The 20,036-nt window shown below is 39.3% G+C and overlaps 1 protein-coding gene across 3 annotated transcripts in view; it reads left to right on the forward strand.

Annotated features, from left to right (window-relative positions):
- Nucleotides 1–20,036, forward strand: part of LOC100665422 (DExD/H-box 60 like) — a 152,712-nt gene that overhangs the window by 112,646 nt on the left and 20,030 nt on the right. For all 3 annotated transcript variants that reach the window (XM_064273586.1, XM_064273588.1, XM_064273587.1), the window contains 5 exons: nt 232–336; nt 8,270–8,461; nt 17,372–17,476; nt 17,738–17,879; nt 19,765–19,877. In XM_064273586.1, coding sequence (XP_064129656.1) covers nt 232–336; nt 8,270–8,461; nt 17,372–17,476; nt 17,738–17,879; nt 19,765–19,877 — 657 coding nt within the window. The remainder of the gene's footprint in view (nt 1–231; nt 337–8,269; nt 8,462–17,371; nt 17,477–17,737; nt 17,880–19,764; nt 19,878–20,036) is intronic.

Raw genomic sequence — 20,036 nt, forward strand, 5'->3', positions numbered from 1 at the left:
GGGGGAAGCAGTTCTAGGCAGAAGAAACGGCAACAATTAAGACCCTAAGTAGCAAGTGATGTGCTTGGTATACTCAGGATCCAGCAGGAAGAGCGTTGCTGGGATGTTAGCTTTCCCACTCTGTTTTAATTCAGAAGTTCAAAGAGTTTTTCAGTGAATGAAGCAGTAATTATATCTTGTGTCCTTATAGACCTGCTACATTTTGAATGAGATCTTTTATTGTTTTTCTAGGTAGTGACAGCTACTGGAACTCTTGCCTTAGGAATCCACATGCCATGTAAATCTGTTGTTTTTGTTCAAGACTCAGTCTACCTGGATGCTTTAAATTACAGACAGGTATTACGATGTGCTTTATAATGCATGAACTCTCTTACTCTGCTGAAAGGTGAACATGAGATAGTGAAAAAGGTGGCATTTTCATTTACGAACAGGTTCCAATTTGTGGTCTTCACTTTGTATGTGGCAGAAAATTGCATTTTCATGTCCTTTTTTAAGAGGTGTCTCATATTCTTTCATGCCATGTGATTTATTTGCTTTACTGATTTTCTCACAATGAGTGTTAAAGAGCTTAACAGTCTTAGTATCATTTCTTGTATTTTGTTGAGAAGTGCAGAACTGTTCTGATTCTTGATCCTTCTTAATGACTTTTTATTTTTTTTATGGTGTCTGTAAAATCTTCATAATGTTTTGAAATTTTGTGCTTCATCTGTTTCCTTTAATTTGTCCTCTTCTGTTTCATCAATTCCTGGACCTTGTGATGATTCTGTCATGTAAATCAGGTTGTTATTGCTGTTAGTTTCCCTCAAGTAGAATTCAACTCATTGCAACCACGTGTGTGCAGAGTAGAACTTCCCCATAGACTTTTAATGCTGTGACCTTTTGGAATCCGATAGCCAGGTCTTACTTCTGAAAACTCTGCCCTGCACCAACCCCTGGCCCTGCCTCGCCAAGTGCCGCTCCACTAAGCAGCATCAGTGTAGACCTCTGGACCCCAGACCCTGGCCCTGTCCTGCCAAGTGCTGCACCCACTGTGCAGCACAGGTACAGATCCCTGGGTCCCTGGACCCCAACCTGTGCTGCCTCCTGTCCCGACCCTACTGAGCACCATGACTTGAGACCCTATCCCACCAAAAGCCATGCCCCCAAGTGGCACCCCAGGCCCCCAGACCCTGCCCTGTGCTGCCCAAAGCCCCATGCCACCAAGGGCCATACCCTCATTTGAGACTTGTACAGACCTCCAGATCCCTGGACCCTGCCTTACCATGCCACCCCAGACCCACCCCACCAGCCCCAATTCATGCCGTAGACAAATGACTCACCCTCCCCTCCACCACCAGACCTGCCCTGATGCACCGTAGTTGAGTGACTGGCCCTGCCCATCTGGACAGGGTAGTGATAACTATCGTGCCCATAGGTGAGCAAGCAACAAAAGACACCCAGCCATAACCAAATAAAACAAAAAGGCAGGATGAAACAATCAAACATACAATCAATAAATGAAAATAATTCCTGAATGTCTTGGAAACAGCAGACGATATAAAAACATATTAAAAAAAAAAAAAAAAAAAACAAGAGAGAATGACTCACCAACGTAAAAAACCAGATGATCTTCAGTTAGAAGAAAAGCCACTGGAACTACCTGATAGGGAATTCAAAAGTCTAAAATTCTAGCTTCTCCAAGAGATTAGGAAAGAAATGAAAGGAAAACATAGACAAAACTAAGGAAAAAATAGACACAATCTTGGAGAATACAGAAAAAATCAGGGAAAACACAAATAAAGCAATGGAAGAATTTAGTAAAAAAATAAAGAAGAAAATGTCAAAATAAACAATTGGAAATCATACAAAAGCAGTGATTAGAAATCCAAAAGGTAAATAAGAAGATCTCAGAAATGGACAACACAAAAGAAAGTTTTAAGAGCAAATTTGAAACAATGGAAGACAGGATCAGCAAAATTGAAGACAGACTCTTGAGTATCACTTTTTTTGAGGAAAAATCAGAGAAAAGAATGAAGAAAACCTAAGAATTACGTGGGACATGATCAAGAGCAAACATGTGCATGTGATGGAAGTTCCAGAACAAGAGGAGAAAATGGGAAACACAGAGAGGGTCGTTGAAGATTTGCTAACAGAAAATTTCCCTTAATATCATGAAAGATGAAAAGCTGACCATCTGTTATGGATTGAATTGTGTCCCCCTAAAAATATGTGTCAACTTGGCTAGGCCATGATTTCCAGTACTGTGTGACTGTCCACCATTTTCTCATCTGATGTGATTTTCCTATGTGTTGTAAATCCTGCCTCTATGATGTTAATGAGGCAGGATTAGAGGCAGTTATGTTAATGAGGCAGGATTCAAGCTACACAATTAGGTTGTGTCTTAAGCCAATCTCGTCTGAGATATAAAAGAGAGAAGTAAGCAGAGAGACATGAGGACCTCACAGTACCAAGAAAGCAGTACCAGGAAAAGAGCGCGTGCTTTGGACACTGGGTCCCTGCACTGAGAAGCTCCTCAGCTGGGGAAGATTGACGACAAGGGCCTTCTCCGAGAGGTGACAGAGAGAGAAAGCCTTTCACTGGAGCTGACAACCTGAATTCAAATTTCTAGCCTACCAGAATGTGAGAGAAGAAATTTTTCTTTGTTAAAGTGATCCACTTGTGATATTTCTGTTATAGCAGCACTAGATAACGAAGACACCATCCAAGAAGCTCAGTGAACCCCATATAGGATAGACCCCCTCAAAGAGGCAACAAGACATATCACAATCATACTCGCCAAAACCAAAGACAAAGAAAGAATCCTGAGAGCAGCTTGAGAAAAACGAAAAGTCACATACAAAGGGAAAACAATACTACTAATCTCTGGTTACTTGACAGAAACCCGTCAGGCAAGAAGGCAATGGGATGACATATATAAAACCTGGAAAGAAAAAAATTGCCAACTGAGAAAAATATATCTCACAAAACTCTCATTTACATATAATGGTGAAATCAGGACATTTCCAGATAAACAGAAATTAAGGGAATATATAAAAACCAAAACAAACTTACAAGAATTGTTAAAGGAAATCCTTCAGTTACAGAACCAAAAGCATCAGACAACAACCTGACTCTAGGACCTAGGACAGCATCAGCCAGATACTAGCCTAGGTGATGAACTCTCAAGGATAAGACAAAGCTAAAAGATTTACAACAGGGAACCAGAGACATAAATCTGTAAATGACAGCAATGTCAGAATAGTAAAAGAGGGAATAAATGCTGTAGGTATAGAACTTTCAAATGGAGAGGAAATCAAGGTGATATCAAGTAATAAAAGACTGTTCAAACTTAGGGAAATGGGATAAATTTAAAGGTAACCAAGAAGAATGTTAACAAACATACTTATCAAAAAAAAGAAGAAAAATGTAAAGGCTCAGTAAACACAAACTCTACAAAAATGGAAGAAATGAAAAAAAGAATTTCAGAACAAAAGGAAGTCAGCGCAGGAGAGTAACAGGAACAAAGAAAACGTCAGCACCACAAAAAAAGGCACTACAAAATGATAGCAATAAACTCACACCTATCAATAATCACACTTAATGTAATGGCTTAAATGCCCTGATAAAGAGACAGAGAGTGACAAAATGCGTTAAAGACCCATCAATATGTTGTCTACAAGAGACATACCTGAGAAACAAAGACATAAATATATTAAAAATCAAAGGATAAAAAATATATCTCTAGCAAACAGCAACCACAAAAGAGCAAGAGTGGGCAGTTCTAATCGCAAACAAAATAAACTTTAAGGCAAAATCCACCATAAAAGACAACTTTAATGCAAAATCCACCATAAAAGACAATAACCATAATAAATATCTACTCACTCAACAACAGAGCTCCAAAATACATAAAACAAACTCTAATAGCACCAAAAGAGTCTCCACAATAGTAGTCGGAGACTTCAGCATATCCCTCTTGGAAAAGAACAGAACATCTAGAAAGAAACTCAGCAAAGATACAGAAGATCTAAAGGCCACAATCAACCAACTTGACTTCATAGACATACTTTGAACACTCCACCCAACGGCAGCAAAATATACCTTCTTTTCCAATGCACCTGGAATGTTCTCCAGAATAGACCACATCTTAGCCATAAGCAACCCTCAACACAATCCAAAACCTTGAGATAATACAAAGCATTGTCTCTGGTCACAATGCCATAAATAGAAATTAATAACAGGAAGAGCAAGGGGAAAAGAACATAGAAACTGAATAACACTTTGTGTAAACACTACTGGGTAATAGAAAATATCAGAGACTGAATAAAGAAATTCCTAGAATCAAATGAGAATGAAAACACATCATACCAAAACCTTTGGGATGCAGCAAAGGCAATGCCCAGAGGTCAATTTATAGCAATAGATGCACACATCAAAAAAGAAGAAAGAGATAATATCAAAACGTTAGCTTTTCAACTTGAACAGATAGTAAAGGAACAGCAAAAGAAGCCCACAGCCATCAGAAGAAAAGAAATAATGAAGATCAGAGCAGAAATAAATGAAATAAAGAGGAGAAAAATAATAGAAAGAACCAACGAAACCAAAAGTTGGTTCTTTGAATGAATCAATGAAATCAACATATTATTGGCCAAACTGACAAAAGAAAAACAGGAAAAGAAGCAAATAACCCAAGTAAATAATGAAATGGGGTACATTATAACAGACCCAAGTGAAATAAAAAAGAATCATAACAAAGTATTATGAAAAACTATACTGCAACAAGTTAGAAAACAGAGGAAATGAACAAATTTCTGGAAACACACTATCTACGTAAACTAACACAAACTGAGGTATAGGGTCTGAACAGACTCACCAAGAGAAAAGGTTGAAAAGGTAATAGTAAAAAAAAAAACTTCCAGCAACAACAACAAAAATACCAGCCCAGATTGCTTCACTGAAGAATTCTACCAAACGTTCAGAGAAGAGCTCACACCAGTACTAGTCAAACTTTTTCAGAATGTAGAAAAGGAATGGATGTTCCTGAATTCACTGTATGAAGCCAGCAAAATCCTGATATCAAAACCAGGCAAAGACACCACAAAAAAAGAAAATTACAGACTACTATCTCTCATGAATATAGATGCAAAAATTCTCAACAAAATTATAGCCGAAAGAATTCAGCATCATATCAAAAAAATAATACACTACAACCTAGTGACATTCATACTAGGTATGCAAGGATTGTTCAACAGTAGAAAATCAATCAGTGTAATCAGCCACATAAACAAAACAGAAAAATCACATGATCACCTCAATCAACACAGAAAAGGTGTTTGACAAAGTTCAATACCCATTCCTGATAAAAACTCTGAATAATGTAGAAATAGAAGGGAAATTCCTCAACATAATGAATGTATTTATACAAAACCAACGGGCAACATCATTCTTAATGGAGAGAGGCTAAAAACATTCTCCAGAAAATGGGAACAAGACAAAGATGCCCGTTATTTAACTCCTATTTAACAGTGTGCTGGAAGTTCTAGCTAGAGCAATAAGGAAAGAAAAAGAAATAATGGGCATTCAAATTGGTAAAGAAGAAGTAAAACTATCCCTATTCATGGATGATATGATACTATACATCTACACATACACTATGCATATACATATACTATACTAAACCTTAAAGACTCCACAAGAAAACTACTGGAACTAGTAGAAAGATTCAGTGGAGTAGCAGGATACAAGATCAACATACAGAAATTAGCTGGATTCCTATACATCAACAAAGAGAACATTGAAAAGGAAATCAAGAAAACAATACCATTTATAATAGCCACTAAAAAGATGGAACACTTAGGAATAAATCTAAGCAAGGACATAAAAGTACTATACAAAGAAAACTACTAAACACTATTGTGAGAAACCAAAAGAGACCTACATAAATGGAAAAACATACCATGCTCATGGATAGGAAGACTCAACATTGTGAAAATGTCAATTCTACCCAAAGCAATCTTCAAATGCAATGCAATCCTGATCCAAATACCAACAGCATTCATTTTAACAAGGTGAAAAACTAGTCATTAACTTTATATGGTAAGAAAAGAGGGCCTGGATAAGTAAAGCATTATTGAAGAATAACAAAGTAGGAGGCCTCACGCTACCTGACCTCAGAACAGCAACAGTAGTCAAAACAGCCTGGTACTGGTACAATGAAAGACACATGGATGAAACAGAATCGAGAACCCACATGTAAATCCATCCACCTGTGGTCAACGATCTTTGAAAAAAGCCAAAAGTCCATTAAAGAGGAGTAAAGACGGTCTTTTTAACAAATGATGCAGGCAAAACTGGATGTCCATCATCTAAAAAATGAAACAGGACCCGTACCTTACACCATACACAAAAACCAATTCAAAATGGATCAAAGACCTAAATATAAAACCAAAAACCATAAAGATCATGGAAGAAAAAATAAGGTCAACACTAGGGGCCATGATATATAGTATAAATAGGATACAAACCATAACTAATGATACACAGACACCAGAAGATAAGCTAGATAACTGGGATCTTCTAAAAATTAAACATTTATGCTCATCAAAAGACTTCACCCAAAGAGGAAAAACAGAACCTACAGAATGGGAAAAACTTTCTGGCTATGACATATCCAGCAAATATCTAATCTCTAAAATCTATAAAAAATTTTTTTTTTTCTAAAATCTATAGGAAAATCCAACACCTCTACAACAAAAAGGCAAATAATCCAATGAAAAAATGGGGAAAGGATATGAACAGACACTTCACCAAAAAAGACATTCCAGTGGCTAGCAGACACCTGAGGAAATGCTCCTGATTGCTAGCCATCGGAGAAATAAATGCAGATCAAAACTACAATGACATGCCATCTCACCTGGACATTATTGGCACACACACAAAAAAAACGGAATATAACAAATGTAAGAGAGGCTACGGGGAGATTGGAACTCTTATGCAGTACTGGTGGGAATGCAAAATGGAAAATACCATATGACCTATCAATCCCACTCCTAGGGATATATCCTAGAGAAATAAGAGCCGTCACATGGATAGATGCACACCCATGTTCATTGTAGCATTGCTGACATAGCAAAAAAGATGCAAACAACCTAAGTCCCCATTTACAGATGAATGGATAAACAAACTATGGTACACAACAGAATACTACGCAATGATAAAGAACAACGATGAATCTGTAGAACGTCTCACAGCATGGATGAATCTGGAGGGCATTATGAAATAAGTCAATCACAAATGGACAAATTGTAGAAACTCATGAAAAGGTTTACACACAAAGAAACAATCTTTGATGGTTACGAAGGAGGGAAGGGATAAGGAGGGAAAAATACTAACTAGACAATAGATAAGAGGTAACTTTGGTGAAGAGAAAAGCAGTACACCGTACTAGAAAAGTCAGCATAACTTGACTAAGACAAAGTCATAGAAGCTTCCTAGACACATCCAGACTCCCTGAGGGACCAAATTACTGGGCTGAGGGCTGGGGACCATGGTTTCATATGCATGTGAAAGCTGGACAGTGAAAAAGGAAGACTGAATTATGGTGTTGGTGAAGAATATTGAATATACAATGGACTGCCAGAAGAATGAACAAATCTGTCTTGGAAGAAGTACAGCCAGAGTGCTCCTTGGAAGAGAGAATGGCGAGACTTGTCTCGTACTTTGGACATGTTATTGGGAGGGCCTAGTCCTTGGAGAAAGACGTTGTGCTTGGTCAGTGAAAGAGAAGAAGACCCCCAAAGAGATGGATTGACACAGTGGCTCCAAGGATAGCAGTGGTTGTGAGGATGGCACAGGGCCAGGCACTGTTTCATTCTGGCGTTCATGGGGTTGCTATGAGCCGGAACCAACTTGAAGGCACCTAACATCTTACTCCTTAGAGTGGGCATTTTTCGTACCCTATCTAGCCTTCCTATTTCTAATCATTGTAAATTATTTTTTATGTATCATTTTACAATGTCTAATACAGTTGTCTACATCATATGGATATCTGATAAAGATATAAGTCCCACTCAGTTGTCTATATCATATGGATATCTGATAAAGATATAAGTCCCATTTTCCGTTTTACCTCACCAACAGTGGATTTCATAAGTGACACAGGAAAAATTAGCTTCAGGACTACATGAGCAATCTAGCTAATCCAGGGTAACAACTGTGAAGTAATAGATATTTGAACTTCATAGGAAATTATTTAGGAAAGCTTTACATTTTGGTACTGTTCTTTTTCTAGATGGCTGGACGTGCTGGAAGACGAGGTCAAGACAAGCTGGGAGACGTTTATTTCTTTGATATTCCGCTGCCCAAAATAGAAAGGCTCATTACATCCAGTGTTCCTGAGCTAAGAGGACAGTTCCCTCTCAGCATAACCCTGGTCCTGAGACTCATGCTGTTGGCTTCCAAGAAACATGATTCCAAAGCAGAGGTGCCCTGTTAGCATTGTGTGATAAGAATATAGCCTGGCTATACTTGGGCTGCATTTTTCCGCAAGTCTGTAGCAATAATTCTTCAGTTTAATCAGTCCTTTCATGCTTTGTATTTTCTTAAATATTATGTGATTTATTTAGGGCAGAAAAAATAAGATATTTACTTTCATTTGGTTCACCACTAGTATTTCTAGGTATAGACTTTTAAAATTGATAGTGTTTATTATATGCTGAAAGGAGCCCTGATGGCATAGTGGTTAAGTACTGGGCTGCTAACTGAAATGTGGGCAGTTCAAACCCACCAGCTGCTCCACAGGAGAAGGATGTGGCAGTCTGCTTCCATAAAGATTATAGCCTTGGAAACCCTATGGGGCAATTCTACTCTGCCTTATAGGGTCACTGAGTTGGAATTGACTTGACAGCACACAACAATTGTATGCTGAACTTTTCAATTGTCATACTCAGGTATTTTTTGCACTAAGGAAAACATTTCTTAAATTATATTTTGTTTTGCCTTTTTCTTGGTTGCTTAGGTTTCTTCTTTAGGAAAAGCTTTAATAGAGTCTGTATTGCTAAGTCTCTGTAATTTCCTTCATTGTGGCAGGGTTTCTGAATTCATCTTCACAGATGCTGTTTTTCTTAATGTCAGTTCTACTTCTTTGATGACACAGATAAGGATTTCAGTTTAGTTACTGAGCAGTGGGGTGCTGTGGTAACAAATACCTAAGAATGTTGAAGGGGGTTTTGAATTGGGTAATGGGTAGAGGGTAGAAGAGTTGATAGTAACAACCTAGATTGCCTTGAAGAGACTGTTGGTAGAATTCTGGAAATTAAGTGTGATTCTGCTGAGATCTGAGGTAGAATTGAGACGTCATGAACAGAATGTTACTAGAAATGTGGACATTATGTGTGCTTCTGGTGAGGCTTTAAAAGGAAATGATGGATATGCTATTGGGCATGGGAGGAAAGCAATCCTTATAAAATGACAAAGATCTTGGCTGAATTGTGTTAGAATGTTCTGTGGTAGAACTTGTAACTTATGAACTCAGATATAGTTAGCTCAGGAGATTTCTAAGCAAAATATTCAAGGTGCAGACTGGCTTTTTATTGCTTCTTATATTAAAATGTGGGAGGAAGGAGATAGATTGAAAATGGACTGTGCAGAAAGAAACCAGAATTTACAGATTTGGAAAACTGCATTGTAAAAATTGAGAGCTTTCCCTGAAAAGGGCATCAAGGGTGTGGCTACAAAACATTTGCTAAAGAGGTTATGCCTGTGACTTATGGATCTAATCAACCATCTCAGCGAAACCCTGCAAGCTTAGACTGAAAGGGCAGACACAGGACAAAATGAAAGAAAGTTATTTGCCTCCTGGAATTCTACAGTCAGGAAATGGGCCAATGGAACTACCTGGTTGGGAACATCTGTTATCTTCCAAGAAAAGGAAGTGATCTTGGGAGCAGTTTAGAGACCAGGAGGACTATCTGAAAGTGCATGTGTCAGAGAGGAAAGCTGCTTTCTCTGTTCCGAAGGGTGGGGTTACCACTAAGTTTTTAAAGGGTGTGGCTGTCACCTAGTTTTCAAAGGGTGTGGCTACCATCTAGTTTTCAAAGGGTGGGGCCGCTACCTAGTTTTCAAAAGGTGAGGCTGCCAGCTAAGTTTCAAAGAATGGGGCTGCCACCTTGGTTCTGGAGGGTGGGACTGCCATTCTTGTGGGATGGAAAAAATAAGGTTGCCACCCAGACTTGAAGTAAGCAGGACCAGTGACCCAGTGATCCAGGAGAATGGATCTGCCACTCCAGACCCTCAGAGGGAGTAATTTGATGCTCTAGTGGACCGGGACAATGTGACTTTTCAAAGCTGAGGGATTTGGGTTGCTATGCCAGTGGGCCAGGAAAGCATGGCCACTGACCAGGGCCTCAGGGGCTCTGCTCAGAGTCAAGAGCATGGGCCTGACACCCAGATGTGCCTGGAGAACCCAGAATTATTTGTAAGCCTTGACATTTAATGGACCCATGGTACCCATGGCTCCTTCTTTCTCTCCAGTTTCTCCCTTTTTGAATGGGAATGTCTACCTTATGCCTGTCCCACCATTGTGCTTTGGATGCAGATAACTCTTATGCTAGGTTTCACAGGTCCACTCAGATGGAGAGGAATCTTTGCTCTAGGACAGAAAACAGCCAGTCTCACCCATACTTGATTTAGATGACTCAGAAGATGAGATTTTGGACTTAGAATGGATGCTGTGATGGGTTACGACTTCTGGTGATGCTGGGATGCAGTGAATGTATTTTGCATGTGAGGAGAACATGAATTTGTGGGGAGGAGGTAAAGGGCAGAATGTTATGGATTGAGTTGTATACTCCAAAAAGAAATGTGGAATTCCTAAATTTACTGTCTCACAGTTCTGGAGGCTGGAAGTCTGAATTCAGGACATAGGCAGGTCTATGCTCTCCCATTCTTTGTGAGCTCTAGCAAAAGATCCTTGTTTCTCTCTTTCAGTTTTATAGGCCCAAGTGCTTCTTTCTATTCCTTATCTGGTAGAGGAATCCTCACATGCTATCTTTTGCTTGTATGTAACTCGCCTTTTTAGAAGACACCACTCAGAAGGGATTAGGACCCATCTGTCCCAGTATGACATCATTAAGTTAACTGATAGCATGTGCACAGGAAAAAACAAAAACCTGTTTCTTCAAAAAGTCACATTCACAGGTGCAAGGGTTAGGACTCCAGGATCTTTTTGGAGGATGCAGTTCAATCCATAACACTCTGCCCTCTGGCCCCCCAAAATTCATGTCCTTTCCACATGCAAAATACATTCACCAGATCCTACCATTCCCAAAGGTCTTAACCCATTCTCATCCCTGGGTGGTCCCTTTCTTCCTGGAACCAAGGTGGCCCTACCCTTTGAAACCTAGGTGGACACTCTACCCTTTGAAACCTAGGAAGTAGAAGACCTGACCCCTGTGCACCTTTCAACAGTCGTGCTAGTTTCTGAGCTGCTCCCAGAGTAGTTCTTTTCTTTTCTTGAGGGACGGCAGATAGTTATAGCCAAGTTGTTCCATTTTCACCTTTCCCGCCAGTAGAATTCCAGGAATTAGCTTTATTTCCTTTTTTTCCCATCTCTGTCCCTTTCAATCTAAACTGACAGTGTTTCTGCTGAGGTAGTTTTTTGGATCTATAGCTCACATGCCATGTTGGTTATCTAGTGCTGCTGTAACAGAAATACCACAAATCAATGGCTTTAACAAAGAGAAATTTATTTCCTCACAGTAAAGTGGGCTAAAAGTCTAAACTCAGGGCGTCAACTGCAAGGGAAGCCTTTCTCTGTTCGTCGGCTCTGCAGGAAGGTCCTTGTTCTCAATCTTCCTCAGGTAGAGGGGCTTCTCAGGCTAAGCAACTCTGGGTCCAAAGGACGCACTCTACTCCTGGTACTGCTTTCTTGGTGGTATGAGGTCCCTTTCTCTGCTCGCTTCTCTTTCCTTTTTATCTCTTAAAGAGATAAAAGGTGGTGCAGGCTAAACCCCAGGGAAGCTCCCTTTACATTGATTGGCTCAGGGATGTGACCTGGTAAGGGTGGTGTTACAATCCCACCCTAATTCTCTTTAACATAAAATTACAACCACAAAATGGAGGACAACCACACAACACTGGCAGTCATGGCCCAGCCAAATGGATACACACACTATTTGGGGGACAAATTCAACCCATGGCACGTGCCTAATCTCTTAGGCAAAGGACTTTGTAGCCACAACCTTGTTGTCCTTTCCAGGGACTCTGAATATTTACAAATCTTTGAATTCTTGTTTCTTTTCCCACAGTTCATTTCTTATTTAATCTCTTTATTCCCACATCTTATTGTAAGAGACAAGGAGAAACCAGGCAATACCTTGAAGATTTTGTTCAGAAATTTCCTCAGCTAAATACCCAAGTTCATCAGTGGCAAGCTCTACTTTCCACAAAACATTTGAACACAATTCAGCCAATTTCTTTGCCATGTTACAAGTCATGTCCACATTTTCAGGTGTTTGTTAAAGCAGCACCCCCACTCTCTGGTACTAAATTTTTAGTTTCCTAGCACTTCCATGACCAAATACCACAAAGCTGGTGGTGATAAAGAACAGAAGTTTATGTTCTCAAAGTTCTGGAGGCAAGAAATCCAAATTCAGGGTATTAGTAAGGCTATATTCTCTCCCTGTCAGTTCTAGGGGAGGATCCACTCTTGTCTCCTTCCATTTATGTAGCCCCAAGCATTTCTTGGCGGTCCGTGACTTGTAGATGGAGCCTCACATGCTGCCTTTTCCTTGTGTGTGACTCTGTGTCCATGTCTGTCCTCTTTTATAAAAAGCCACTCAGAAAGAACTGGGGTTAGGACTCACCCTACTCTGGTATGACTTAACTTAACTGGTAACGTCTACACATAAAAACCCTACTTTTCCAAACAAGATCCCATTCACAGGTGCGGGGGTTAGGGCATCAATAGTATAAAAACAAAAAAAACCAAACCCTTTGCCTCAAGTCAATTCCGACTCATAACGACCCTATAGGACAGAGTAGAACTGCCACATAGGGTTTCCAAGGAGCGCCTGGTGGTTTCAAACTGCTGACCTTTTGGTTAGTAGCCATAGCTCTTAATCACAATGCCACCAGGGTTTCCATTAACGGTACACTGGTTAACAAATGATTAATGTCCTCAGCAGCTAACTAAAAAGGTTGGAGTTTCAAGTACACCCAGAGTACACGCAGAGGTACACCCAGAAAAAAGGCCTGGTGATCTACCTGTTAAATATCAGCGATTGAAAACCTTACGGATCCTAGGTCTACTCTGACACACATGGGGTCATCGTGAATCAAAATCATCTTGATGGCAACTGGTTTTGTGTGTGTGCTTAAAACGATTTTTTGACCTCAATTTATTTTCTTCTTATTTTTGCCTTGTATCATAGGAGATGTACTTTTTGACATCCCATTTGGAATCCTAAAATACATTTTCAAAAATTGTTTTGTTTTCTATAGAAAATTACTTTATAGACCAGTTCTTTCTGAGTGTAAAAGCCCACTTAGTATGGTCTAGAGCACCCCACACCATCAGGCCCTCTATTACTTCTTTGATGTTATTTCCAACTACTCTTCCTTTCCTCTCTGAACTTCCGTCTCACTATCTGGTCTCATACTCTTTAATATGTCAGACATTCTCCAGTCTTTGGGCCTTCATTCTTCATCTCCCTTCTACCTGGAAGTTGTTAGAGTAGAGCCTGGAACAAAGTAAGAACTCAATAAAAGTTGCTGAAGTAATAATTAAGTCCTTAAGATGATGCTTATGTTCTCTTGTGGAAAATTGATTTATAAACTCCATGTTGGTTTTTGTTTCCCTATTTGAACCTATTTTCTATATATGAGGAATATACATTTATCTAGATCTGTTGTTTGCCAAATATAGATGTAGGGATTTCCCTGGATTCATATTCTGCTTAGAAGTAGTTCAAATATCTTTTTTTGTTTGTTTGTTGGAACATTTTTTTGTGTTCAGGTGAAAGTTCACAGAGTGAATCAGTTTCCCATTCAATAATTTATACACAAATTGTTCTGTGATATTGGTTGCAATCCCCACAATGTGTCAGCACTCTCCCCAATTCTGCCCTGAGTTCCCCCTTTCCATTCATTGGTTTTCCAATCCCTTCTTCCTTTCTCATCTTTGCTTTTGGGCGATTGTTGCCCTTTTATTTTTCTATAGTTGATTGTTCTAGGGAGCAGTTTCCTCATGGGTGTTATTGTTTATCTTATAGGCCTGTCTATTATTTGCCTGAAAGGTGGTCTCCAGGAATGGCTTCAGTTCCAAGTTAGAAGAGTGTCTAAGGTCCATAATCTTGGGGGTTCCTCCAGTCTGTATCAGACCAGTAAGTCTGGTCTTTTTTTCTATGTATTTGAATTCCGTTCTACATCTTTCTCCCACTGTAACTGAGGCTTTCTATTGTGCTTCTGGTCAGAGCGGTTGGTAGTGGCAGCCAGGTACCATCTAGTTCTTCTGGTCACAGGCTTGTGGAGGCTGTGGTTCATGTGGACCATTAGTCCTTTGGACTAATGGCTTCCTTAAGTCTTTGGTTTTCTTCACTTTCCTTTGCTCCTAACAAGAAGAGACCAATAGTTGTATCTTAGATGGCCACTTGCAAGCTTTTAAGACCCCGGACACTACTTGTCAAAACAGAATGCAGAACATTGTCTTTATAAACTGTGTTATGCCAGTTGACTTAGATGTCTCCTGAGACTATGGTCCCCAGCCCTCAAGCCCAGTAACTCAGTCCCACAAGGTGTTTGGTTATGTCTAAGAAATTTCTCTTGAAGTGCCCCTTGTGTGCTCTATTGTTTATATGAATATACATGTAGCACATACAAATATGTGTATAGAAATATCCACAACCTCATCTATATATGCACATGAGTGTACTCCCATACACCCTCCCATACCTACTCAGCATACTATATACCTATGTATCCACTAGTAAATTATCATTATTACTGTTGTCGCGGGATTGTGCGTATTACAGTATTTACCGCAGTTGCCTTTTATTTTTGCCTGCCTCTCGGTGTCTTTCTTTGCCTTGGTCATGTTGTGCTGACATTCCTTTTATTGTGTATTACCTTTCACTTCACCAGAATTAATATGTGTCTACTACCTAGTTATGGATTCTCCCTTTTTCTCCCTTGCATCCCTTATAACCATCAAAGCATGTTTCTCTGTGTGTAAATACATTCCAAACTTTTTGAAATAGTGGTCTCATACAATATTTGTCCTTTCGTGGTTGACTTACTTCACTCAGCATAATGTCCTCCTCCAGATTCATCCATGTTGTGCGGTGTTTCATGGATTCATCATTTTTCTTTATTGTTGTGTAGTATTCCATCATGTGCAGGTACTACAGTTTATCCTTTTATTTGTTGATGGGCACTTAGGTTGTTTCCACTTTTTTGCTATTGTGAATAATGCTGGATTGAACATGTGTGCGCATATGTCTATTCTTGATGGCTGTTATTTCTCTAGGATATATACGTGGAAATGGGATTTCTGGATCATATGGTATTTCTATTTCTAGCTTTTTAAGGAAGCACCATATCATTTTCCATAGTGGTTGTACCATTTTACATTCCCACCAGCAGTGTATAAGAGTTTCAGTCTGTCCACAACCTTGCCAGCGTTTTTTTTTTTTTTTTTTTGATCAGTGCCATTATTGCCAGGGTGAGATGGTATCTCACTGTAGTTTTGATTTGCATCTCTGTAATGGCTAATGATTGGGAGCCTCTCTTCATGTGTTAGCCACCCGAACATCTTCCGTTCATGTCCTTTGCCCATTTTTGAATTGGATTATTTGTCTTTTTGTTGTTAAGGTGTTGAAGTTTCCTATAAATTTAGACATGAGACCCTTGTCAGATACGTCGTGACTGACCAAAATTTTTTCCCAGTCTGTAGGTTCTCTTTTTACTCTTTTGAAGAAGGCTTTTGATGAGTGTAAGTTTTTAATTTTAAGGAGGTCCCAGTTATCTAGTTTATTTTCTGCAGTTTGTGCATTTCAAATATCTTTTAATATATATAGCTGGGTAGTTGATTGATAGGCATAGTTTCTGGCTCAACTCTCAGTGTCTAGAAGGTTTTTCTTTAATGTCTCTCTGCCATATTGAGGGGGATTTTCTTCTATCTCACCGCCTGGCTTGCTGACTTGTTGATCAGATGAATGTCATTAAGTCTATACTTCTAAGGATGAAATCTGCCTCCATGACTCCTTCACCCTGCCTCTTATCCCATTGTTTTCTGACTGTTGTAGCCTCTAACTCAGTGTAGAGAAGGATTTTAAAGATGTTATAGGGAAGGGCATTCTGGATTCCCCAGAAAAAGGGAATGTTGTCTAGGTATATTTACTTTTCTCCCTCCTTTCTTTCTATCCTTCCTTTCTTACATGTTGACCTCATAGGCAGAGGGAATTCCTCCATGATTCTAAAAAATGTCAACCTAAAGATAGTCCTGTGGCACAGTGGTTAAGAGCTTGGCTGTTAACCAAAAGGTGGGCAGTTCGAATCCACCAGCTACACCTTGGAAACCCTGTGGGGCAGTTCTACTCTGTCCTGTAGGCTCGCTGTGAGTCAGAATTGACTCAACGGCAGTGGATGGGCTAAGAAGTTTTTTTCATTTACTGAAACTACATGAGTATTTCATTTAAAAATTGAAAGATACCTGCATGAATAGTTAGATGCCATTTTATTGGAAACTAAGAAATATTTCTATTCCATTGATTATAAAATGCCTAACTCATTATTTTCGGTGGCATACTTTAACACTCAGAACTATATAATGATCTGATATGCTTTTAGAATGGCCTAAGAATGATAAAGGAGCCCTGGTGGTGCAACTAGTTAAGCGCTGAGCTGCTGGCCGAATGGTTGGCAGTTCGAAACCACCCAACAGCTTCACAGGAGAAGACCTGGTGATCTGCTCCTGTAAAGATTACAGCCTAGGAAACCCTGTCGCATGGGGTTGTTATAGGCTGAAAACCTACTTGATGGCCCCTAACAACAGCAACAAAGATAAACCGGTAAACTGGAATGGCTTTCCTACTGTATTCTTTCAGGCCACTATTGGTCACCGTGGTTCCTGAGAATTACCAGATTTTTTTTTGTTAATCCATGTTATTTCTAACAGTTTTGCTTTTTGTGATCTATTTTGTTTAAGGAAGCATGTACATGTGAAAACACAGTCCAAAGAATAAGCTGAAATCATGAAACTTAGTTTCATGTAAGATATATTTTGGGAATGTGATGTATTATCTATCTGGGATATATGTGTAATATCTATCATATAAAATGATTTACTGATATTGTTTAAAACTGGATAAATTATATTGAGGACTCCTTTTTAAAGGTGCTGTCAATGCTGAAGCATTCACTGCTTTTCTACAAGCGACCCAGAGCCATGGAGATGTTGAAAGTCTACTTCTTATTTTCTTTGCAATTCCTGGTGAAAGAGGTAGGACTGTGCCTTGACTGTTCGTTCTATGTGATTATTACTCTGGGGATTTCTTGACATGTCAACCAACTGAATTCTTTACAAGCTATACGCAGTGGTTAGTGTTACTTGTCGTTGATATAACTGTCAAATAAGGACAGATAAATTTGACCAATTACTCTTGTATTAAGTAGTATTTTCCTGGTAAACAACTTAATGTTGCTTATGAATTTAAATGCATAGTAGGTTGAATCAAACCAAATATTTGATTTTGTTTTTTAGGGCTATTTAGATCAAAACGGTAAACCGATGAGGTTTGCAGGACTCGTATCATGTTTGCGTGGCCATGAACCTTCTAATTTTGTCTTCGTCAGTTTTCTTGAGAGAGGTCTTTTCCATAACCTCTGTCAGCCATCCAGGAAAGGTAAGCTTGTGGTTTCTTGAGGTTTTACATAAGTAGTCCAGAAATAGCAACATACTTGTAAAACAACAAACGCCTCAGAAATCTTTTTTTTTTTTAAACAAAGAAATATTAAGTAAATGTTCAGATTTACAGATGCCAAAAAAATTAGAAAATGGATGTCAACTTATTTTTATTCTAATAGAGATCATTTGGGAAATATTTGTATATCATCTAATTAATTAAGAATATTTGCAGAATCTAGAGTAGGGAAGTATATACAGACCAAAGTTTATTAGTAGGAGGGTTAGGGAAAGGAGGACTCTTTGCTTAGGGGACACTGAGCTTCTGCTAAGGGTCATGGAATATAATGATGCTGTGGGGGGAGTGTCTGACCTCCTCTAACTTCACAAAAGTGTAGGAGAATCAAGATCAACAGCCCAAGGCTGATTCCTGTAAGGTGGAGGTCAGACATGCCTCCTCTGTCCACCATCTTTACCAAATCTGGTACCAACAGTCCCTCCCATGGCACTCTCTACTTCTCTGCTGGGTTTGATAATTCACTGCAGTGGCCAAACAGAACTCACAGACAATACTCATGATTTTGGGGTTTATTAGGGAAGTAATAGTTACAGTTCAGGCTCAGGAATGCTCGGGATACAGTTCTTCTATCAGGACAGCCTCTTCCCAGCTATGCTCTCTAGTGCATCTCTCCCTGGCCTCAGGCCTCTGCCCAAAGACACTTTCTCTCTCTGTGGGCCGGGAAGCCCACTACGCCATCTTCTGTTGCCAGGTCTCTGCTGCTGGGTCTCGCTGCCTTCAGTGTTACAACTCACTCTCTGGCTCCTGGTTCTAGAAGCTTTTTAGTGCAGCGATCCTGGGTCCAAAGGCCATGCTGGCTCCTGGCTGTTCTTCCTTGGTGGTGGTGGTATTCTTTCTTTTCTGCCTCTGAGGTGGCTCATTTCAAGCCCAACAGGATGGCAAAATTAACCAATCCCTTTGGTGGGCACAATTACCCTATTACACAATCCTGCCCAGTCACTTGGGTGAGAGTTACGAGACCATGGCTACAAAGGCCACACAAAATTGATCAATGGCACAGAATGGAAAAATCTGGAAATGGATAATGGTGATGGTTGCACAACATGATGGACACAATTAATGCCACTGAAGTGTACGTGTAAAAAATGTTCATATGGCAAATGTGATGTTACATATATATTTACCACAATTAAAAAAAAAAAGGAATATTTGCAGAAGAGGAAGTAGAGACTCAGAGAAATTGAGTAGCTTTCCCAAGGTCCTTCAATTTCAGTAAGTGTCAGGGCCCACTTAAAACTAGCCATGTCCTAAGGACTATATGGTACAGCACCTGTGTGTTATGAAGAGCAGAGAGTAAGTCAAGATGACCAGAACCTAGAGCTAGTTTTGGGAAGTATTAGTGGGTAAGGTTTAGAATTTAATTATGAGATGGATTTTGAAATGCCCTAAGTGCCAGGCCAGGGAAACTGTATTTTATTTATTAGGCATTGAAAAACCATCAGGAATTTTTGAGTGGAGGAGAGACACGATCATAGTCATGCCCTGGAAAGATTGATCATCCTCAAGGATGGCCTGAAGCCAGGAAAGTCCAGGTCAAGAAACCAGTTCTTAGGCAACCTGGGGGTAGGAACTCAGGTAAGGGTAGCAAGAGTGGAAAAGAAGATACAGAATGTGAAGCTGCCCGGATTTACTAAAAATAAATATATACGTAGCATGGCAGGTAGAGCCGATTTCTTAGGTATTCATTTACTAGAAATATTTACCTTCCATGAAAGGAAATACAATATAAAAAAAGTAAGGAGAAAATACATGCAATCACCACTGTTCTCTTTTATAATAATACTCTTTATTTGGTTATGCTCAAAAGGATTTCCTCAGCATGTGATGGAGAATTTAATGTTAGTATTGGCCAATTTGTTTGGAAGAAAATATATTCCAGCAAAATCCCAAAATGCTAATTCCACGTTTTTTCAACCAAAGGTAAGGTTTATAACACCTATAATTATATAATAAAGATGGTTATTAAATATATACACCTGGAAGAGATTCAGCGGCTGTAGGGTTGTATTAATATAAGCTATTCCATTCATGTTCTATAATGTTCAGCTGGCTGTTCTATAATCAGAACTCTGTTGAATA

This window comes from Loxodonta africana, chromosome 21 (genome assembly GCF_030014295.1).
Source record: "Loxodonta africana isolate mLoxAfr1 chromosome 21, mLoxAfr1.hap2, whole genome shotgun sequence".
Taxonomy (NCBI): Eukaryota; Metazoa; Chordata; class Mammalia; order Proboscidea; family Elephantidae; genus Loxodonta; species Loxodonta africana.